Below are 21062 nucleotides of genomic sequence, written 5' to 3'. Positions count from 1 at the left end.
GCATTCACATAACCAGTGATGCCAGCTTTATCTGAGTATTTATATCATTCAGGCATTGCTATAAAGTTAACCTCTCTATAAAAACGAAATATTCCTTTGTGTAAATTATTCAACTACCTAACATTTCTAGTTTATGTTAATAAATAGTCCACATTATTTCAACTATTAAATAGTTTTATGATATGTTTTTTACATCTCTCAGCATCTCTGTGCTTTTGATAGGTTACAATCCACAATTAAAAGTTTATCGTGAACCAATTAATGGCTGACCGTAGAAATGTAATCTCGAAGTAAATAATGCTTTGATTCGAGGCAATGACCTAAAGTTATTGTATGAAATATCACCAAGAAACTTTATTAAAGTATATACACAAATTGAAACCCTCTGCAGTATATTCAAATGATGATTGTGTTACCTTCCAATCCAATGTAAATAGTGGGAATAAATTTACAAGCAGTCATCATATGTGGGTCGTAACTGAATATAAAACACTTCCCATTCCGAAGCAGAGATATACAACTTCTTCATTATTTATAATAAACATCGTAAAGGAATAAATCTTATAGATATTAAAGGCTATTATGTCGCATACCGAAGGGCATGTTTTTACTGAAGCTGAAAAGGCGCGCATGGAACGAAACCGTATAAAAGCTTTACATCTAAGGCAGGCCAAACTAGTTGCATATCCTTATCGAAAAAAGTAAGTTCACAGAAAAATTTTTTGTATATATACCGAAAAATTCACTATTATAAAACTATTCTATAGGAATGGAAGTACAAACACCGACCAAGACTCTATAATAAAGGTACAAGGCACTAAATATATTGATAGCGGAGGTGGCTTTCTGTTAGAACAACCCGTTATAAAAACAGCGGAATCTTCGGGAAACATAGAAAATGGATCTGGAGGTTCTAATACAGACATCGTTAAAGTTTTCAATGATGCAATTAACATACCAGTAAACTACGAGGAGTGTCTTGAATGTGGAGATGCTTTTGTAGAATCTTATCTGTTTAGTAATTTTGGTGAAGCTGTCTGCGACAAATGCCGCGACCCTGATGGTCGCCACTCATTGATTACTCGCACCGAAGCTAAGGCTGAATATTTGTTGAAGGACTGTGATTTTGACAAACGTGAACCTCCATTACGATATATAAGCCGAAAAAACCCGCACAATGTTCGATGGGGGGAAATGAAACTTTATCTATTAATGCAAGTTGAAAAGCGCGCAATGGATGTTTGGGTTTCTGAGGAAGAACTGAGCCGCCAACATGAACTGCGTGAAGAAAAGCGAGAAGTAACTAAAGTGAAGAAATATAATAAACAAATGAAACAGTTACGTATGGAAATTCGAAGCAGTTTATTTACAAAGAAGACTAAATCGATTCACGAACATGATTTCGGCCCGGATACATATAATGAGAATGACGATAATTATACACACACCTGTAAAACGTGCTCCTATGCAGAAACCTATGAAAAAATGTAGTTAATGACTTATTGCAATAATGTGTGATCTATCAACGGAAATCGGTGTTAATATGCAGGACATTGGTAAAATTACGATTTCTTTGATACCGCGACCTTATGGTATGGACGGATAGAGGAGGTCCTCAGGATTATAAAATGTATACACTAATCGAGATATTTGTAGTTAAAGTTCAAAAATTGTATAAGTAATGCGCGTTATTTCACTAATGTACATATATACACATTTTCAATGAACTATATACTCCCCGGTGTTGGACCGACAAAGGTTATTTTTTTGAAGCACGGTCGAAGGCCGCCAATGCTGAAAGGAGTTCGACGCGAAATAATATATTACTTATCTCTAATGTGTCATAAATGCAAACATACAAATTACGTGAAACTGTGATTGTGCCAAGTAATTTTTAAACTATATTTATTTTCTTAAAAAACGCACAATAAATATATATTTTGGATATATTTCAACATATACAGTATAATTGTGCAAAGTGTGTTAAACACTCGAAAACTATAAATCTGAGGCGGATATATGTATATAAATTTTTTAATCCTGAGGATCACGTCTATCCATTCATTACACCAGATCGCGGCGTAATCGTGCCAGGACATTTATTATGATCATACAAGTATTTATAATTAAATAAAATTTATTGTCTTTTTAACCATAACTTTTCATATTGGATCCATATATATTAGTTCAAGAATAATACTGTATGTGTATCTATGCATACATCAACAGCAGCGATAAATCGACAGTATTTATCTCTGTTGTTTTTGTGTTGTATGGATGCTCTTATGTTTTTATTTTTATTTTTGTTGATACAAGCAGATGAATACAAGCAAGTAAATTATATATACGTTCTCTGGAACGAGTCTCGAAAAGCAACATATTGTAAAAAGGTATTGTAGCAGATGAGTAATCGAGGAGAATTGATTTGGTAGAATTAATAACAGGGGCGACATCAGACGGTAGGTGAAGATATAATTTATAGAGAACGTAAATTACGTTCTCTTTAAATTATAATCAATTAAAAAAAATTATGCAATTAATTTAAAAATACATTTATTTTTACAAATTTAAGCAATAAGAAGGATATTTTCTAATAAACTGCTAAATGGTGTAAATATACTGCTTTTGTACGTTCTCTGAGCAGAGGTAATATACGTTCTCTGCTCTGACATTGATTTATAAATGTCAAATCTATTACTCAGTTATTGGTGGATATTTGTGCATATTTCTATGGGCAGATTACTTGATGACTTTTTGAGAAATATTTAAGAATTTTCCGTATTTGATTTTGTACTTTTTAGACGGGAAAGTGTTTTGGTGTTGTGGTTAGTTGATCAAAGACATTTTTCAAATAATTTAGATTATTTAGTTGGTGTGTTGATGTGTTTAAAAAGATAAAATAGCTTAAATCCCAACAGAAGTGAATATCTTAACCAGAAAGTTAATTTATAATTTGAAAAATTCTACCTGACGAAATGGAACAAACACAAATTACCGATGCCGAGAAAGTGCGAATTGTTTCCGATTTTATTATGCATGCGCCACCTGGTGAATTCAATGAAGTCTTCACCGACGTACGTCAGTTGCTCAACAATGATACGTTGCTAAAAGAAGGGGCTAGCCATGCATTTGCACTATACAACAAAGAGCAATTAACTCCGGTGCATATTGAGGGTAGCGAATATAATGCACTTATATCCGAACATAATGATATAGGTAAGTATATGCAATAAAGATTTTGTAAGAACAAATTTAATATCTGCGGAAATATACATATATCCACGCGCCTACTAAACACGTTGAGTCATAGCCAAAGTGATATATCTGTTCATTACTTGGCTTACATTTGCTGCATGTAAAATTATTTGTTTATTTGATCCATAGAAAAATGTCCGAACGAATCGATGGCTGATATCTTGAATTGGATAATATTTATCTAACATTGATAGAAATGTTCAATGAATTTTATGTGGGATATCAATATTACTGGTTTTAGTATCAATCTTAAAGTAATCAATTTTTGTTAACCTACTTGTATTATGTTTCGTATTCTATATTTAACGCAATAAATTTAATATTTATAGTACTACTGTGTTGTTGTTGTTGTAGCGGCAGAATTCTGCCGAGTTGAGTACTACTGGGTCGTTTCCACCCTCTTTTTTATTTTATCATCTATTTTGCATTTACATTCCCGTTTTGAGTTTTACAAGTTTCACAAGAAGTTACTGGTTTAGTAAAGTTTTTTAAGTAATTAAATTTTTGTTACCAACATTTCTTATAGAACATTTTCTAAATTTATAAAAAAAAATGCGATTAAAGGAGTTGGAAACTAGTTTTGGTTTTACTAAGTTTTTCCTATTTACTTTCAAAAACTACATTTTAAAAATATTTACATATATTGTCTGCAGAATAAAAATATTTTAATTTATAAGAAACGAAAAATAAATTTTCAGGTAATGGTCGTTTTTATGATCCTCGAACCAAACAATCTTTTAAGTTTGATCATCTACGTAAAGAAGCTAGTGATTACCAGGATATGGAACCAGATGTTACAGCTGAACCGTGGCGTGCAGCACTTGATTTAGAAACGATTAACTACACCAATAGTCATTATCGTAATGGTGTATGTATAAATCTTTATTTTATCACCAATAACAGTTTATTAAGTATTTTTCATTATTAGGTATCGTCAGTATTTGGAAAGACACAGGGTGGGCAAATAACTTTAACAGTTTGTATTGAAGATCATCAATTTCAACCAAAAAACTATTGGAATGGTCGATGGCGATCCCAGTGGAGTTTTGCATTGCAACCTGGCAGTGGAAGTGCAGAACTTAAAGGAATGCTTAAATTACAGGTTTGTATGAGAATTTATACTACAGTAATACGCATTCATACAAAATATTTAAACATATATACCGTACCAAGCCATTGAATTATGAAAGATATCCATTTTTAAAATGTTCACTCTTATCTGCAAATTTTCTATGTAAAGAGAAATAAAGCAAAGCCTCCTTGAGCAAATATTGATAAAACTTGCTTTTCGGATTGTCCATTGGACAAATCATTTTTAATTTAAATTAATCCTTTTATTAAGAAACCCAGAAAAATTATTATAATCTGGTAAAAAATAAAAGTTGTGGCTAATTAAATCATGGAAACACCGGGTTTCATTTCAGAGGTTATTGAAGTAAGGATTTTCCTCTCCCTTCGTTCATAACTTAATGGATATTGTATATAACCTATATATAATTATTTTTACTATTCCTTAGGCTTATACTTATATATAAATATGTAGAGGGCTTTAACCGAAATGTTTCTGTATGAAATATAATAACATCAATTATTTGATTGTTTATACAATTTTTGGCTTATAGGTTCATTACTATGAAGACGGCAATGTGCAACTTGTTTCAACCAAGGAGTTCAGGGAGTCAGTGGTTGTGTCTAATGAGCAGCAAGTGGCAAAGGAAGTTATACGTTTGATTGAAGAAGCTGAAAATGAGTATCAATTAGCAATTTCAGAAAACTACCAAACAATGTCTGATACTACCTTCAAAGCGATGCGTCGTCTTTTACCAATCACTAGAACTAAAATTGATTGGGGAAAAATAGTAACGTATAGTATTGGTAAAGAATTAAAAACGCAATAAGGTTCGCTAGATATTAAGACTTTATTGAAGGCGGAGAAAACTTTGAGAGGAAAACCGACATAACTAAATTATTAAATTTCGGATCGCCCATTCAGTCTTCTCATAGCTTTCATAAAATATTTATATCCATAAAATTACAAAGTGAACGGTTTTAAAAATTGTATATTTAAATCACTGAGTTTAAAATTTACAAAAACTCCCCAAATGAGTTATCTTATTAATCACATCTATTTGGATAATTTAACAGAAAAAAATCCTTTCATAATTGAAATGTGGAATTCGGCAATGAAAATGTTATTAAAACAAACACTTGCTTTATATAATTCTAAAGAGTTTATATAAATAAATATACATATATCTACAATGGTGGCTATTATTACGAATGTAACATTAGAGAGCTGTATTTCAGAGTAATTCACACACCATTGTCGACTTTGTCGTTGAATGCAGAAAATGAATGAAGTAATGTATTATAAGGTACTAATTTAGTTGAAACAAGTTCAGGACTTTTCGACTACATACAAATTCAATAACCTTGACGGTATACATACACATACATATAATATATGCATGCATAAATATATAAAAGTTGGTCGCTCTCTTATTTCTTGCAATGTTTTAGTGAAAAACTTGCCCAATAAAATATTACACTGAAAATCAGAAAAGGCTGCATATGTTTTATATGAAGCTAATTTTAAAATTACCGTGTTTTAAATTTTGTAGAGCAAATGCATTGATTCATCGCCGATTTGATAAAGGTAAAGATATGAAATACTTACAAATAAAACATATGATGTGAATAGTATAATTTAATATTTTGTTACAGAAATTACTTCAAACATGCAAGGGTTTTTACTCAAAAAATACTAACTAGTTTATGCTTAAAAATATATTTGTAATATACATATTTCACAAACAGTCAAGTTGTATTTGTAAAAACTATGATTATATTTTTTAATTTGTTACTGCACTTTGCATTTAATTCAATTTTCACTAAACATGTGTGCATGTAGGTGCATCTATCTTATGTACTAGTGCATTTCACGTTAACGTGATGAAGTAGAAGAACAATTTCATTCGTTACGTTCATCGTTGACGGTTGTTTTCATTGTTTGAGATTTTTTTATTAGGAAACGTTTTTCAGGTTGGGAGCGCAACTCTAATTCTAAGCGATCAATGAACCACCCGGATTCAGGCGTCCGATTCGCCCAAAAATACATTTTACCTAAAAAATACTTTTGTTATCATTTGTCAGCTTTTTTTAATCTTAATTGGATACCTTTATCTTTAACACCTTTTACATTAACCATAAACTGGGCACTTTGTCCGTCAGAAAAATTGCTACTGTCGCCTAAATCGAATCCAAGCTCTTTAATTGGTTCTCCAAGCAAACTCGATGCACCTGAAATTACATTTTACAAAATGTTAGCTGTAAAACTATAATACATACCCTTGTGTTGTCTTAGGGTTTTTAATGCTATCCGGAAATATTCAGAGTTCCTAACGCTATCTTCAATTCTGTAACGCATGTACATTACACCCGTAATGGATGCAAATGCTCCATAAACAACAATTTTTCCTAATGTTTTATTTGAGGGAAATCGCATGTTTGGAATTCAGAAAATCCTTATTTCATGGTATTACAATAGTTTTTACAGGATTTAGCGAAAATTTTTTTTCTATTTTTTCATCAGAATCAGCTGTAATCACGAGATGCCAGTATATTTTACATGTAAAAAAAATTCAATATTTCTGAGAATTAGTCAAACTTTTAAAAACATCACGCATCCGAAACCCCAAAATGAGACCTTTCTATTTATTGAAGTTTAAAAGATGAAAATTTTGATCTTAGTAATCCTTGCAGACGTGGATGTGAATCCGATGTTATATTAAAAAAAATAGTTTTTAATGGTAGCACTGTTTCTAATAACCAGCTGATTGATATAATTAAGGTTATACAATTCCAACTGTTCAAATACCATTAGTAGTATCGCAGCTAAAATCTTGTAAGATTAGGAATGAATGTCAATACTTTCACAAAATCAATATACGCTTTACGGCAAAAATGGATAATGCCATCATTATGGCGATCGTATGCGAAGCCAGTGCCCGGTGGGTAACATCTGACTGCTGTTGTCCTGTTTAATATTAAGTAATACCATATTTCAGCTGCAATTGGAGGAAAAAAGAAGAAACTAGGAAAGCTTGGTCCAGTAATAGAAAAAAAAGAAATTCCAGTTGAGACCGATGCTAATAAACTAGTCAGTTATGTTTGTGGAAGCAACATCTTAAAAACCGGTCAGGATATTAAGGTAGGTGCAAATAATATAATATTTTAGTATAAATATTTGTTGACTTTTGCTATTAGCTTAAACCAGATTCGGAATATCCTGACTGGCTGTGGTCTATAAATGTTGATGGTATAATACCTGTAGAGGAAATGGACCCAGAAACAAAGCAATATTGGCGACGTCTTCGGAAGCAGGGACTCCGACGGAACAATCAACTTAGTAAATTAAAAAAATTTTAGTTTAGTACTTGTTTTTCAATCGTATAAGTTATACAAATTGGACAGATATTAAATTTATTAGCACTTTCGTAACAAACATGATCTTTTTTATTATTAAGTATGTAAATCAGGGGTGACCAAAAATTTTATTTCGGACTCACGACAACAACATCAAAGAAAACTACAACAACAAAGTAACAATCTAACTCAACAACCACTATAGTTGAAACGATTGTAATCCTATACTTACATATGTACCATATATCAGAATGAGGAGAAAGTGAGATGGCCATTTATTTCAAAAATAAAGTCTAAGAAAATGCATTTTATTACAAATAAACATAACCCCATATAAACTTTTTTTGGTCGTTCTTACGTAACCGGAACGGACCCAGATTTTTATCTAAAGACTGTCAACTTGGCAGCATTTCTAGAAATTTCTTAAAGGATATTTTCTGCCGATACAACAACAACATAAACTTCCTAAAAAATTTTGCTTGTTGCTAGTTTATTAAAATAACGTTTAATCCATTTCTTTTTTACAACTAATTCTAGTGTAAATTTTTACCATTACCGAATAATGGCAGATATTTATAACGCAATATATATGATACATAAATTTAAATTCTTTAGAAGCATATACTTATAAGATCGTATATTAATTAACTTAAGATCACTATAAATAATAAAGCGCATTTTTTACAATGCAATTTTTTTTTAGATTTTCATATTTAATTATTTTTTGAATGTAAAACTTTGTTTTTTGCCTTTCAGTTGTCAGCCCTAAACAAAATTTATATGTATATCTGTTATTTGGTAAGTTGCTATTTTTCGAAGTCCACATTAAAACTTTTATCGAAGGCAGGCAATTTGTGGGAATGTAGGTTACACGATTTAATATCAGTTTAAAAACGCTACACCACACACCAAACTTCAATAATTTTTAATGGCAATATGTGCCTTGACTAATATTTATTATGCTGTGCCAGGAGCTGCATATCTGTAAGGTATTTGATAATGTGTACTTTTGCCTCGGCCTTCTGTCGTACCCCTAAAGTGTTCAACATATCGGTCACCACCATACCAAACGACTGATCCTCAGCGCTAACTGCTTGAGTCATTGAGTTTTGGAATATTTTAATCGTATTTAGCATATTGTCGTGATTGTCTTCCTCGGTACGTTCTCGTTTTAGTGCTGGCTCATAAAAATACGGTTTTGGGTCCTTGGCGGCGGCGGTTAATTGAGTGTCGCCTGTAACTGTAATTTCTAAACGTGAACCTAGGTGTATAGTATTATGTTGAACTTATTGCAACTAAATTTTACAAATTGTAAATCGTTTCATACATACCATGCGGATGTGCTAGAGCCTGAGTTGATGTTGTGGCGGTGCCATTAAACGGTTGTGCAAATACATCGACTACAGCTTGTTGCTGTGTTTGCTGTTGTTGTTGTTGTTGATTTGGATCAACCTGTGCAACCTGATTGGTGGTCTGCTGTACATTATTACATTTGCCTAAGAGAGATTCTCGATACTGTCTGCCAGATTAGTTAGCATATGGAATAGATAACGGTATTATTAGATTTTTAAACACACATAGGTATATGAAAAGCAAGCAATAAATGTATTTACCTTATGGAATCCACAAGAAACTGCATTTGTTTGAAGTAACGCCACCGAGATTCCTGACACAATTTCATCTCACGTGCGAATTTATCACGCAAACTTTTCCAACGTTTCGTACATTTTTGTTCTGAAAATTATTTATTTATTGAAGTAATTATTAGTAGTATAGTTAGTATTGGCCCAAAATCATTCGTTTGTCTGTACTTATGTATGTATATATATTATGACTATCTCACACTCCTTTCCAAAAAGCATCAATGCATATACACACATACATAGCTATTGTACCTCTTATTAGGATGTCATATGCAACTTTTGGATGAAACTTCTCAAAAAAATTTTCTTCAATGTGAACAGGGTATCGGATTTAGTAATCTTATCAAAGAGAATTTGATCCGAGATTTATAAGTTAATATCTTTAAAAAAAGAAAAAAACATTGTAGAAAAAATTATCAATGAAGTAGTAACAGAAGAGACCAAAAACCGAAAATGAAATGGAATATAAAAAGTTGCTACTTGTTAAAAATCTGCATGTACTTGATAAGCTGTTGATAAAGACGTCGCCGCATACTGTAAATTAAGTAGACGCGTGACAGTGCAGTTCTGCTTTGCAGTTTCCCCCCCACAGACGACTGCACTGCATTAATATACAAAACTCCCATATGTACTGTGTTTTTATAGTGGTTTCATTCACTCTCATCTATACCTTGTCTAAACGCTCGTACAACCCGCAGCGCAAGAAGTCAGCAGACGCACTCAGCAACAAAGTACAGCAACGCAAGCAGTAAGCAACAGCGACATTCGCACCGTAGGAGAAACGCGGTTGCTTCGTCTGTTTCACCGTAAATCGAATATTAGCAGCAGCCATTTCTAGTCACATACAAAATGCCACATTCGTACATACATATGTATGATGTTTGTTAGTGAAGGCGCCTTATTCTGACTGAACTCAAATACATACATATTAATTAATATTTTGTGGGAATAATTTTTGTATACAAATATTGAAATTTTTTATTTTACATTTCCGACTTCAAATCTACGAACTGCACAAAAGATGGTTTTTTCGCTGACACAAAAAATCAAGATACATACATATGTACATATATCTAATAAGAGCATTAACACAAATGCAATGTTCATACATAAATACTTACCAGGTACTCCAAGTAATTCTGCAATCTGCTTCCAAGTTTGCGCCTTTCTTACAAAATGTTTGTAATTGTAATGTGACCGGTCATATATAACAGGATTTTGCTTTACTGCCTCAATAAGATTAAGATCGAATTGAGTCTCCAAGTTAGCATCCAATTTTTCCATTTTCAGCGTTTATTTTCTTTTCAATTTAAGTTACCGCTAAATTGCTCTTGCACGTTTATTTTTCTGCTTCTGTCCACCGAGACGCCCACCGAATTCTGCCAATGATTAAAACACTTGGATTCCGCAGAAAAATATATATTTTTAATTTCTATTAAAGTCGACAGTGGCTGATAACCGTCATAAATTTGTTTGTTGTTTCTTTTTCTATTAAAGCAGAGAAATTTCTTTTGTAGATGTTTGTATAATCACTTGAATTTCCGAACTGCGAAGCGACGCAAGCGAAATGAAAAACTACTGCGGACAGAGATAGCCGATGCCATTGACGATGGCCGAAAAGTCGGCGAAAACCTCGACTTCGGCTGTCTGATCCGCAGCGCTGTAGCAGAGATGCCACAGAATCGGTGTGGGCAGCATCGTCTCAACTCTACCAGATGCCTAAAATTATTACCCTGCTCACGTTTAGAGGTGAATATTATATATATATATTTATTAATTCATATATTTACAACAATAGCTAGATATAATATATATATATATTAATGATTATACGCGATAAGTTTTTTTGTTTCAAACTATCGACTCTCGTGTGGAATTGGCAATGCGATTATTTTGTATCAGCTTGCTAGTTTTTATTATGCTGACAAATTTTGTTGTCATCAAAGCTGTCATTAGCAAATGGGTAGAAGTGAATATTCTTTTAGTTCTTTGTTTTATTTAAATAATTGACAGAAATCAAATATAGATACTTCATTTGGATCTTCTGTTCAGTAAAATTATTATTGAATTCGATATATTGTGAATAGTGGAACTGGAAAATATTCTTGTTAGCATAGGCTAAATGAAGTAATAGATATGTACTTATCTCACATGATAAAATGTACACAAACCTTTGTTTTTACAAATATTTCTCTGCCAACGCAGCATATGTTGGTATTTTGTGTGAATTATTTGGGAAAATATATGTACATATATGTAAAAAAGTGGTTTAAAAAGAATATCTAATTATGATCCAAACAAAGCAAATGTGAAACGATCATTATATATTATATATTTCATACGTCGAGCTCTTTTTCTTCAATAATTACAACTTCAAATTAATTAGTTTTGTACATTGTTCTGTAAATACATACTCATACAAAACTTGCTTTAGTGTTTATCAAATGATATTTAATATAATAATTTTATTGATATCAAATGTTTATTCTGTCCTTCCCATATTTCCGTAGTAGATTTGTGTACCAATGTAATAACGTCCACAATTAATGTTTTATATTTAAGTATGTATGAATATTTAAGTATGTGAGCACATAGTTTAAAAGATTTTTTTTTATATTTTTTTTTAAATCAAATCTATTTCTACAGATAAGGGGCGAATTAAAGTTAAATATTGAAACCAAAATTGTTTATGCCCCAACATCGATACAGGAAAACAACCAATATGTACGATATTCCGCTGGGTGTTTGGGCGGCACAAAAGCTATGTTTGACGTGCTGTCCACGCTTACAATTGCGTAAAGATTTTATGTGAGTCATTGAAATTATTCCTTAGTATTATACCATATATTTATACAATTTACATATCAAAAAACTTATTTATCTAAAGATTTAAAGGATCAACCATCATTCTGACTTATTTGGCATATGCTGCTTATCATATGTCTAGAAAACCAATATCCGTGGTAAAATCAGTATTACATGAAAACTGCACAAATCCAAGCAATACCACAGATAATGACTGCGGCTACCCACCTTTTGGTGTGTATAAAATTTTTAGTTGTTTATTAAATCCATATATTTGGTTTTATTATGAAACGTTGTTTATTTCAGATGTACCTGATGCATCCACATTGTTTGGCACATTAGACTCGGCATTTCTTGTCACCTATGCAATATCGATGTTTCTTTCTGGCATAGTTGCAGAACGTGTATCACTCCGTTATTATCTGAGCTTGGGCATGCTATTTTCTGGACTATTCACTTTCCTTTTTGGTGCAGCCAAATCGTGGAATATACATAGTATGTGGTATTTTGTTCTTGTTCAGGTATTGGGTGGCATAGTTCAAACAACCGGTTGGCCAGGCGTAGTAACATTGATGGCGCGTTGGTTTGGTAGGTCGAAACGGGGCCTTATATTTGGTATTTGGAATAGTCACACATCAGTTGGTAACATTCTCGGTACTTTGATAGCTGCACACTTTGTGGAAAGCAATTGGATGTTATCATTCACTGTGCCTGGCGCCATTATGGCGGGCCTGGGCTTTGTAATGTTTTTATTTATTGTCGATGATCCAGAAATCGTTGGCTTGCCTTCAACACGAACACATTTGCCAGTGAATCATAGCAATGTGCACGATGATGACGAACGGATACCTAACGCAGTCAGTTTTGAAGCGGTAAGTTTGAATATACTCTTAAAACTTAAAGCAAATTTGATAGCATATAAGAGTGAAAATTAATTGACAAAATAAGTAAATATATATGGTAAAAATACAAATACATATTCATGATATTATTTAAATATATAAAAATCATATATATTTAAATTAAATTAATTACAACATTAAAATTTCATTACGGCTTGAAAAGTAACTTAACTTGAGAAGATATAACTTAAAGTTAAAGCAATATTTTCTTTTATCGCAGAACCTTGGCATTCATGGCTATGCAGACGATTATACAGTAAGTGTATGTTTGGTTTTATATTTATACTTACAAATTTATTAATCATACTAGTCGAATTTGCTAACGGTAGAATCTGTTAAATGAGCTTTCTCTCAAAGCATGTAACATCAATGTCTCCATACTTTTATGAACTGACTATCTTTATTTGTCTGATCTTTAGGAAATAAGTCATCGTGCATCCGAGCGTACACCGATATTATCGCGCAGCAGATCACCGGCTGTTGCACAAACTGAGCGCAATGCAGTTGGCATACTACAGGCTCTATTGATTCCCGGTGTTGTGGAGTTCTCCTTGTGTTTATTCTTTGCCAAACTTGTCAGTTATACGTTCCTCTATTGGCTTCCATTATATATACAGTCTTCCAGTAAGTAGTATTGTTGTTTATATAAAATTGTAATCTCGGTTATACATATTCTCGTGTGCGCACTCTTACAGCTACATTAAGTCCTAGTGTTGCAGCTGACCTTTCTACACTCTTCGATATTGGTGGAATATTTGGAGCTATCGCAGCAGGAACAGTATCTGACTATTCGGGTATGCCAGCTACGACTTGCTTTGTTTTATTAATTTGTTCAGCGCCATTGGTAAACATCAAATTCAGTAATCATAAAAACGTTTAATGAGTTGACCTTTCTGAATTTAATTAATTTAGCTATTTATGTATGTGCACTTTGGTGGATTATCGATAGTCATCAATATCATATTACTTTTACTGGCTGGTTTTATGGTAAATGGACCATATGCCTTGATTACGACATTTGTAAGTGCCGAACTGGGGCAGCATCAATCTCTATCTCATAATTCCAAGGCCTTAGCTACAGTTACCGCAATTATCGATGGCACCGGATCAATTGGTTTGAATAAAATTGAATACTTTTATAAATAGTTTTATTTATTATGAATTTAAAAAAATCCTCAGGAGCTGCTGTTGGTCCCTTCATTGCCGGCTTAGTGTCACAAAGCGGTTGGGAGAATGTGTTCAACATGCTCATTTGCGCCGACATATTGGCTATGGTTTTAATATCTCGTCAAGTGGTTAAAGAGCTCCTCAGGCTACGTCGCAGAAACCGTATACGTATAGAGTAAAGTCTTGAATAATGCAGACATTACATTTATTATATTTATAAAATAAGCTATATATACATACATACATATATCAATATCGCTGATATTGTATTTTATAAATCGATACGACCAATAAATCTCGATATGACACATAAATAAGGTAAATAAATATAATTTATTTTAATTTGGTTTTAGTGATTTACTTAATAAAAATTGTATATGAGTATCCTTAATGTTAGTTTTAGAAGACTAATTATTTTGTTAAATTACAATTTTGTATTATTTGATGCCTTATGAAAATAAAAACAAATATAGTATTAGTACAATAACTATTAGTTAATATAAGTAATGCAAATATAGTGTAACTGTAGACAAATCAAATTCGAGTATTCTGATACTAATTGTTATGATCGCTTTTATATTTAAAGATATTTGAAATCTGATACGTCTTGTCACTTCGTAAACGTCGGAAGAAACTATGTGACTGAAAGAAATGTAGGATTTCTTAATTATTATTGTTAAAAGTGCGATACTATACAAGCAAGAAATTTCTACATATTTATGAAATAAAATTATAACCTTGTATTTTCTTCTGTTGACATTTTATTACTTACTGCGAAGTTTGAATACAAAATTAAAAATCGGTATATTAACAAATACTTTGTACTTCTATAAGACACTTATGACATACATATATACAATCTTAATTCAGTTTTACGCCATAACGCAGCCAATCTAAAACTTAACAGGATATTTAATTTCCTACATCTGCTTTTACAAAAATATAGTTGTACTTATGTACATATATGTATAATATAACCTTGTATAGAATTTCTTAAAATTCGGTTATTTTAGAAACAAAACGGAAAAAATAAAAACTTGATGCCTTAATAATATTAATGCTCAAGTTTATCCCTTAATATTTCAATGCATGATTGCCCGTCCGACAAACAATTATTCTGCAACACCACGTCCCATTGATTATAGTCGTCCAAATCGCATTCGGAGGGCACATCGTCGACACCATTCGTGAAAATCCAACCTCGTTCAACGCGTATTGTATCTTTCGTATTAATTCGTATTGTAAGCACAAGCGAACCATAATTTTCACGAAAGTATTTAATATCTGTTTTTCGTCTTATGTCGCTAACAATTATAATTTCGGCATGTGCACGGAACATTGCAGATCGACAGAAGAATCCATAATCCTTGATACGCACAGAATCGCTCCACTCTATCATATCTTTGCGATACTTTTCCTTATACGGACCATCGCTCAGCAACTCGCTCAAGTTCAGATTAAGACGTTTTGCCCATTCCGTTTTTATAGGCTCTGATATGCTTACTATTTGACAGCGATCGCCAAGGACATTTTGCAGCGTACTCGAAATATAATCTTTTCCCGACTTTCTTTTTCCACTAATAAGTAGAATTTTTCTCACACTATCCATTTTAAAAGTCCTGAGCCTAAAAGCCGCTACAATGTTTCCGTTATGACATTTGTATGTACTATATTTTTGTAGTTGTCAAAACGAAATTTCCTTTTTACAAAAACGTATGTGCTTTGTATCTTTAATTTATGCACATTTACATAAGTAGATATTCAAGCTAGAGATGTCATTTCTTTGTTATTGCATTACCAATTCTATACTCTTTACCCTTTTTTTACTTTCCGACGCAGAAATTTGCATTTATAAAATTCTGAAATGTGATCTGTCTTATTTAAACAATTTCTTTGTTTATTATATACGACTTTGTGGCAGATAACCTGAAATTCGGATATAAAATGCAATTATGAATAAAGATATACACAGGCCCTCTAAAACAAACCAATATCTGAGCATATTAATTTATTTCTTTTATGAATAATGCTTCATACATTTGTTGTGGACACAGCCGGTTATCCAAAAATTTTCCAAACAGTGGACAAAATCAATAATTTTAGTACGATCTTATACAAGGCTGGTTCAAAATTATATTCTTATAAGAGACATGTCTCAAAAAAATTACACGTATGTTATGTAAAATATAAATCTAATGTTGCAAGCCAAAAATATAATAATAAACGTGCATATAAAGGTTTGACAGAATCACGACCTGTTCAACGTCCGATGTCAAGTGGTTGTAGCGGAAACATTATTTACTGGTCCTTTTTAAATCAGTTGTGACAACCGTTATAAAAAAAACCTATTATTTTAATTTAATTATAAGATACTTATATCTGAATCTTATTAAAATTATTTTCTAAGGCAAGGATGACGCAGAACAGTTTAGAACTCATTATTGATAATAAAAAAGTTGTGTCAAGCTTTAACGTTTTTATTTAAAAGAAGCACTTACTATTAATAACAACACTTTTAATAAGTTTCAAGTTTTAAATTCATAAATCATTGTTTTTCACTTTCGAACCGAGAGAATTAACAAACTTTCTAAATAAAATCCAACACACAAAACAACAACAGAACACAAAAGTGGGGAAAAGTGACAACTCAAATGTTGCGTTACCAATCATAACAAATTGTCGGATTATTGTTATCGAAGTATTGATGTGGCAAGAATTCGAGATATTGACATAAAATTCAATAGTCAAATTTATAAAACTAAAATGTAAATGATTTTATTAGTTATTTAGCTATTTCACTAGATCTGCAGAAGATTGTTAAATAATTGTGTATATATGTATGTTCCGGTGATTGAATATTCTTGGTTGAAATCGGTTGTATGGCATCACTACTACAGCGCTGCGACGGATTGCTAGGCTGAAGGTTCCGCTGCCTTTTCGGCCATCGTCATCGGCATCGTTTACCTCTGTCCGCAGTCGTCGTTGGAAGTCGTTTGCTTCGCATTGGCGTAGCTTCGCAGTTTGTAGTGTCGTATATAGTTACACAAATAGCAAATGTCTACTACCTAGAATTTAAAAAAAAACAGCTCTGCTTCAATTGGAAAAAAATTCACTGCATGCAGCGACTGTTGACTGCGATAATTTTAGAGATCTTTGTACGAAATCCAAGAGTAAAATTCGTTGACGAAGTTCTGTGGACGTCTCGGTGGGCAGAGGCAGAGCAATAAACGTGCTGGTTTAATTAAGCGATAAACTCGTAAATTATTAATTTGAACGATAACTAACAGAGAAGAAATGGATAAATTGGATACCAATTTGGAACAACAATTTGATCTGAATCTCATCGAAGCGGTCAAAATGAATCCAGTCATATACGACCGTTCCCACTACAATTACAAGCACTTTGTAAGGAAGGCGCAAACATGGAAGCAAATCGCCGAATCGCTTGGAGTGCCTGGTAAGTTTTTTTCCAGTCCTATAACAGTCGTATGTGTATGTCGCACTGTAGTTTGCAGATATGGGGCATTATGATACATTTTACATGCATATTTATAAATCTACATACATATGTTCATACATTGCACATGTGTATGTACATATATGTATCTAATTACTATCATATTGGTCAGCTCAAACCTTAAAGTCATAAATATGAAAAATGTTATTACACGCCAAGAAAAGTAAAATCGACGAAAATATACACTGGCATTTTTGATTTTATATCCCCAGCTGATAGAGTTTTTTCCTAACGAATTGTACAAAAACCAAGCAAGATGAAGAACATTGCAGCGAAACCTATTTAATATTTTACAGTAAGAGTTACAATCTATTTGATTTTGCAGTATTAAAATTAAAATAGAACCACATATCGCACATTGGCTGGGTGGCCAACGGGCACTGGTCTGCTTTTTTTACTTTAAACATATATATATATATATATTTTTTTGTCAGTTATTGACGACAGAGACGCGGGCGGAGACAAATGCAGCAGACTCGTTTTCGTTGCTATCGTGTATTTGTATTTCCATCGCCCCTCGACTTTCGTTAACGTTGACGGTCTTCAACCATATCGAAGGTGCTGATGTCGTCGTTGCTGACTGCTTGCGTTTGCTGTACTTTGTAGCTCCGTTGTTTGCTTATGCTTCGAGTATGACGCGTATTTTAATACAACAGCCTTTGCATGAAGGAGATAGCTATATAATGCCTAATATGTTGCGATAGTAAGCACAGTGCAGCATTTGTGTAGCGACGCTTGCCAACGTCAATAAGGCAATGCAAAAAGAGGGTCGTAAGCTACAAAGCAGCAGCACTGCAAAGCCCGACAGTGGCAGCAACAATTTTGTGTACATTCTTTGCATTTGCAACGTTTTGCTTTTATCTCGTGTCGATTTCACTCAGTTGCCTTGTCTGTCGGATTCAATTCGCGCTGCTTTTAACGTTCTCTGGCTCTGTCGCTGTTTTCCATTTCACAGCGAGCGCTATATTCTCCAATTCTATTTGTAACATTTTCACATACGCGTTTGTTTACATAGCACTATTTCATTGAGCAAATCTTCGTAATGGTCTTACTATTGAAAGTATTAACGTGCAATTTATGACATGTCCATATGAATATGCAAAATTTATACAATATATATTTATTTTCTTTAAGAACAAAAATGTACGAAACGTTGGAAGAGTTTGCGCGACAAATTTGCACGTGAAATGAAATTGTGCCAGGAATCTCGTTGGCGTTATTTCAAACAAATGCAATTCCTGGTGGATTCCATAAGGTAAATGTTATTTTTATTTTATTCTTAATAGTAAAAATAATTTCAATGTATCCTTTTGTAGACAATATCGTGAATCTCTTTTGGGTAAATGTAATACCGTACAACAGAATACAAATCAAGTAGCTCAAGTTGACCCGAATCAGCAGCAACAACAACCGCAGCAACAAGCTGTTGTTGATATATTTGCGCAACCCTTTAACAGTAGTGCTACAACTTCGGCACAGGCAATCGCACATCCGCATGGTAAGTTGAAATTATTAACCTGTATAAATAAATTGAGTTAATTTTTAATTTCAAATAAATTCTATAAGTGGACATTTGGTCTACTTTAAAAAAACTTAATTTTTAAGTTGCTTAGAAGTATTATCATATTTTGAATTGGAATATTGTTTTATATCACACTATACACTTAAGTTCACGTTTAGAAATTGCAGTTACAGGCGACACGCAATTGGCCACAACTGGTAAAGATCAAAAACCATACTTTTATGAACCACCTCTGAAGCGTGAACGTGCCGAAGACGATAATCACGATAATATGTTAAATACGATTAAAATTTTCCAAAATTCGATGTCGCAAGCTGTTAGCGCTGAGGATCAGTCGTTTGGTATGGTTGTCACAGACATGCTTAACACTTTGGGTGTTCGACAAAAGGCCGAAGCTAAGGTGCATATTATCAAATATCTTACAGACATGCAATTGCTGGCACAGCATAATAAATATTAATATAAAAACGCATTATAATCAATACATCAAATGTGTGTGGGTGCGTATAAGCAGTAGTTTTTGTAATAGTCATCTTATGTACCAATACAAAAGATAATTAGCTTAAAATATAGTGTTGCGATTTGTAAGCAGCTAAGTGTCGTGCAAAAAAGGACCTAGAAATATGCACTTATTATTATTTTTATTTTAATGAAATGCTACAAATCTAAATTTAATTTAATTTTAACATAACATGCGGTAAAATCGTTTAATAAATATTTAAACAATCAAGATGCTTTAAAACAATTTTTACTATATAAATGATTTTAAACTTAATAATTTCAATAAATTATTTATAAAAAAACACAAGTTGATGTACATATGTATAATATAACAAGATCTGTATTATTATATTTTTTGTGTGTTATCCAATAACTCAACAGGAAACACTACACATATAGGAACCTGTGACTACATTAATTGAAACAAATTGAATCGCAGCAGCTGAATTAATTAACGAAATTTTTTAATGTAATTTTTCGGCATTTTTATTTTAAATTTAATTCCTCATCAAAATTTTTATTTTCTGCTTAAGACAGCAACATATACCAATCTAATATGGGTTTCTTAGATATATTCTTTAAGAAACATTTATTCCTCGGGCTAAATGTAACAAATTGCTTAACGTTTTAATGAAAATAATATATTGTAGATTTTTAATTTATAAACATAAGTCTTTAAACAAGGTTACATGGGTATTAATTCATATATGAAATTTTATTTTATATACATAAGCATTTATATAAAACTTTTACACTTTGAAGTTTTACCAGAATAAGAGACGTTTAAATGTACAATATTATCAACATTTTACCGTTGATGCAACCGATTCCTCTTGACACTTTGGTGAAAAACATTATCCTCACTGACTAATTGAAAATTTGGTGAAATCACAATTTTAAATTCATATGATTCTTTCACATTACGGTATACATATACATGTATGTAAATCAAGCAGCAATGAAAACATCGGAGTCAAACTTTGCTTAATGGTGCATTCAAAGTATGTCATCTCGTGTCTAAAAGATTTCGAGGTCGAGCCTTAAATTTTCAAACTCCCAGTTACCAAATGTACGGACCTCAGTGCTTATGGCTGACGGTCCACGAAAACACCTCAGGTCCCCTGCCATTACATTCTTGAGTATACTTTCGAAAGCAAAAGCTACTGTAACCAGTCTATACCAGTCCTAAATATACCCGATATATGGTGATTTTAAACGGTTCATGTTGGTGAATATGTGTAACAATTTAATGAAATTAAGTGGACGCGTTTTTTCTATCGATTTAGACATGTTTCTAAACCACATATCCCTAACATCCTGTTTTC

At 32.4% G+C, this 21062-nt stretch overlaps 8 protein-coding genes across 17 annotated transcripts; 5 read left to right on the top strand and 3 right to left on the bottom strand.

Moving 5' to 3' along the window:
• Window positions 1-254: 254 nt before the first annotated feature.
• On the top strand, window positions 255-2152 carry Xpac (DNA repair protein complementing XP-A cells homolog Xpac). Its single transcript, XM_014229763.3, has 2 exons — window positions 255-701; window positions 768-2152. The coding sequence occupies exons 1-2, from the start codon at window positions 583-585 to the stop codon at window positions 1489-1491; spliced, it is 843 nt and encodes a 280-aa protein (XP_014085238.2). The 5' UTR covers window positions 255-582; the 3' UTR covers window positions 1492-2152.
• Window positions 2153-2680: 528 nt separating this feature from the next.
• Window positions 2681-5517, top strand: cpa (F-actin-capping protein subunit alpha). Its single transcript, XM_014229750.3, has 4 exons — window positions 2681-3216; window positions 3954-4123; window positions 4184-4357; window positions 4878-5517. The coding sequence occupies exons 1-4, from the start codon at window positions 2976-2978 to the stop codon at window positions 5151-5153; spliced, it is 861 nt and encodes a 286-aa protein (XP_014085225.1). The 5' UTR covers window positions 2681-2975; the 3' UTR covers window positions 5154-5517.
• A 425-nt stretch (window positions 5518-5942) lies between these two features.
• Window positions 5943-6940, bottom strand: LOC106626825 (cytochrome c oxidase assembly factor 1 homolog). Its single transcript, XM_014246680.3, has 3 exons — window positions 6604-6940; window positions 6433-6555; window positions 5943-6378 (listed from the first exon to the last, which is right to left on the bottom strand). Exons 1-3 carry the CDS (start codon window positions 6758-6760, stop codon window positions 6227-6229), a joined length of 432 nt encoding a protein of 143 aa, XP_014102155.1. The 5' UTR covers window positions 6761-6940; the 3' UTR covers window positions 5943-6226.
• Window positions 6941-7096: 156 nt separating this feature from the next.
• Window positions 7097-7759, top strand: mRpL54 (mitochondrial ribosomal protein L54). The gene is made up of 3 exons (XM_014246665.3): window positions 7097-7265; window positions 7323-7465; window positions 7522-7759. Exons 1-3 carry the CDS (start codon window positions 7172-7174, stop codon window positions 7681-7683), a joined length of 399 nt encoding a protein of 132 aa, XP_014102140.1. The 5' UTR covers window positions 7097-7171; the 3' UTR covers window positions 7684-7759.
• A 195-nt stretch (window positions 7760-7954) lies between these two features.
• LOC106626772 (transcription factor Adf-1) lies at window positions 7955-10857 on the bottom strand. Of its 3 annotated transcripts, none has more exons than XM_070108771.1 (4): window positions 10445-10857; window positions 9294-9414; window positions 9012-9199; window positions 7955-8920 (listed from the first exon to the last, which is right to left on the bottom strand). In XM_070108771.1, the coding sequence occupies exons 1-4, from the start codon at window positions 10605-10607 to the stop codon at window positions 8628-8630; spliced, it is 765 nt and encodes a 254-aa protein (XP_069964872.1). In that variant the 5' UTR covers window positions 10608-10857; the 3' UTR covers window positions 7955-8627. The 3 variants fall into 3 exon arrangements, with proteins under 3 accessions (XP_069964872.1, XP_014102089.1, XP_069964871.1); XM_014246614.3 differs by having other exon boundaries at window positions 7955-8929; window positions 10445-10854; XM_070108770.1 differs by having other exon boundaries at window positions 7955-8941; window positions 10445-10850.
• Window positions 10858-10951: 94 nt separating this feature from the next.
• On the top strand, window positions 10952-14940 carry MFS16 (major facilitator superfamily transporter 16). 6 transcript variants are annotated; one of them, XM_036367757.2, is made up of 9 exons: window positions 10952-11072; window positions 11970-12131; window positions 12211-12362; window positions 12435-13000; window positions 13251-13286; window positions 13450-13654; window positions 13726-13874; window positions 13943-14144; window positions 14210-14940. In XM_036367757.2, exons 2-9 carry the CDS (start codon window positions 12013-12015, stop codon window positions 14374-14376), a joined length of 1596 nt encoding a protein of 531 aa, XP_036223650.1. In that variant the 5' UTR covers window positions 10952-11072; window positions 11970-12012; the 3' UTR covers window positions 14377-14940. The 6 variants fall into 6 exon arrangements, with proteins under 6 accessions (XP_036223650.1, XP_014102060.1, XP_036223655.1 ...); XM_014246585.3 differs by lacking the exon at window positions 10952-11072 and adding an exon at window positions 11177-11292; XM_036367762.2 differs by lacking the exon at window positions 10952-11072 and adding an exon at window positions 11187-11286.
• On the bottom strand, window positions 12211-16926 carry Pmvk (Phosphomevalonate kinase). 2 transcript variants are annotated; one of them, XM_014246652.3, is made up of 2 exons: window positions 16696-16926; window positions 12211-16123 (listed from the first exon to the last, which is right to left on the bottom strand). In XM_014246652.3, exon 2 carries the CDS (start codon window positions 15804-15806, stop codon window positions 15252-15254), a length of 555 nt encoding a protein of 184 aa, XP_014102127.1. In that variant the 5' UTR covers window positions 15807-16123; window positions 16696-16926; the 3' UTR covers window positions 12211-15251. The 2 variants fall into 2 exon arrangements, with proteins under 2 accessions (XP_014102127.1, XP_036223822.1); XM_036367929.2 differs by lacking the exon at window positions 16696-16926 and adding an exon at window positions 16235-16538.
• A 106-nt stretch (window positions 16927-17032) lies between these two features.
• On the top strand, window positions 17033-19966 carry Adf1 (Adh transcription factor 1). Of its 2 annotated transcripts, none has more exons than XM_014246640.3 (4): window positions 17033-17654; window positions 18849-18969; window positions 19031-19212; window positions 19404-19966. In XM_014246640.3, exons 1-4 carry the CDS (start codon window positions 17492-17494, stop codon window positions 19694-19696), a joined length of 759 nt encoding a protein of 252 aa, XP_014102115.1. In that variant the 5' UTR covers window positions 17033-17491; the 3' UTR covers window positions 19697-19966. The 2 variants fall into 2 exon arrangements, with proteins under 2 accessions (XP_014102115.1, XP_014102108.1); XM_014246633.3 differs by having other exon boundaries at window positions 17035-17654; window positions 19395-19966.
• Window positions 19967-21062: the final 1096 nt, after the last annotated feature.

Source organism: Bactrocera oleae, chromosome 4 (assembly GCF_042242935.1).
Source record: "Bactrocera oleae isolate idBacOlea1 chromosome 4, idBacOlea1, whole genome shotgun sequence".
Taxonomy (NCBI): Eukaryota; Metazoa; Arthropoda; class Insecta; order Diptera; family Tephritidae; genus Bactrocera; species Bactrocera oleae.
This window is presented reverse-complemented; position numbering and strand designations above follow the sequence as displayed.

Coding starts and splice junctions, on each gene's coding strand:
- Xpac (XM_014229763.3), top strand. CDS start 583: ATGTCGCATACCGAAGGGCATGTTTTTACTGAAGCTGAAAAGGCGCGC. Junction 702..767: donor GCATATCCTTATCGAAAAAA/GTAAGTTCACAG, acceptor ACTATTCTATAG/GAATGGAAGTACAAACACCG.
- mRpL54 (XM_014246665.3), top strand. CDS start 7,172: ATGAATGTCAATACTTTCACAAAATCAATATACGCTTTACGGCAAAAA. Junction 7,266..7,322: donor GTATGCGAAGCCAGTGCCCG/GTGGGTAACATC, acceptor ACCATATTTCAG/CTGCAATTGGAGGAAAAAAG. Junction 7,466..7,521: donor AAACCGGTCAGGATATTAAG/GTAGGTGCAAAT, acceptor TTTTGCTATTAG/CTTAAACCAGATTCGGAATA.
- LOC106626772 (XM_070108770.1), bottom strand. CDS start 10,607: ATGGAAAAATTGGATGCTAACTTGGAGACTCAATTCGATCTTAATCTT. Junction 9,415..10,444: donor AGAATTACTTGGAGTACCTG/GTAAGTATTTAT, acceptor AATAATTTTCAG/AACAAAAATGTACGAAACGT. Junction 9,200..9,293: donor TTTCTTGTGGATTCCATAAG/GTAAATACATTT, acceptor CTAATCTGGCAG/ACAGTATCGAGAATCTCTCT.
- cpa (XM_014229750.3), top strand. CDS start 2,976: ATGGAACAAACACAAATTACCGATGCCGAGAAAGTGCGAATTGTTTCC. Junction 3,217..3,953: donor ATCCGAACATAATGATATAG/GTAAGTATATGC, acceptor ATAAATTTTCAG/GTAATGGTCGTTTTTATGAT. Junction 4,124..4,183: donor ATAGTCATTATCGTAATGGT/GTATGTATAAAT, acceptor TTTCATTATTAG/GTATCGTCAGTATTTGGAAA.
- Pmvk (XM_014246652.3), bottom strand. CDS start 15,806: ATGGATAGTGTGAGAAAAATTCTACTTATTAGTGGAAAAAGAAAGTCG.
- LOC106626825 (XM_014246680.3), bottom strand. CDS start 6,760: ATGCGATTTCCCTCAAATAAAACATTAGGAAAAATTGTTGTTTATGGA. Junction 6,556..6,603: donor AACCCTAAGACAACACAAGG/GTATGTATTATA, acceptor ATGTAATTTCAG/GTGCATCGAGTTTGCTTGGA. Junction 6,379..6,432: donor AAAAGGTGTTAAAGATAAAG/GTATCCAATTAA, acceptor AGTATTTTTTAG/GTAAAATGTATTTTTGGGCG.
- MFS16 (XM_036367757.2), top strand. CDS start 12,013: ATGCCCCAACATCGATACAGGAAAACAACCAATATGTACGATATTCCG. Junction 13,001..13,250: donor ACGCAGTCAGTTTTGAAGCG/GTAAGTTTGAAT, acceptor CTTTTATCGCAG/AACCTTGGCATTCATGGCTA. Junction 13,287..13,449: donor GCTATGCAGACGATTATACA/GTAAGTGTATGT, acceptor TCTGATCTTTAG/GAAATAAGTCATCGTGCATC.
- Adf1 (XM_014246633.3), top strand. CDS start 17,492: ATGGATAAATTGGATACCAATTTGGAACAACAATTTGATCTGAATCTC. Junction 17,655..18,848: donor CGAATCGCTTGGAGTGCCTG/GTAAGTTTTTTT, acceptor ATTTTCTTTAAG/AACAAAAATGTACGAAACGT. Junction 18,970..19,030: donor TTCCTGGTGGATTCCATAAG/GTAAATGTTATT, acceptor ATCCTTTTGTAG/ACAATATCGTGAATCTCTTT.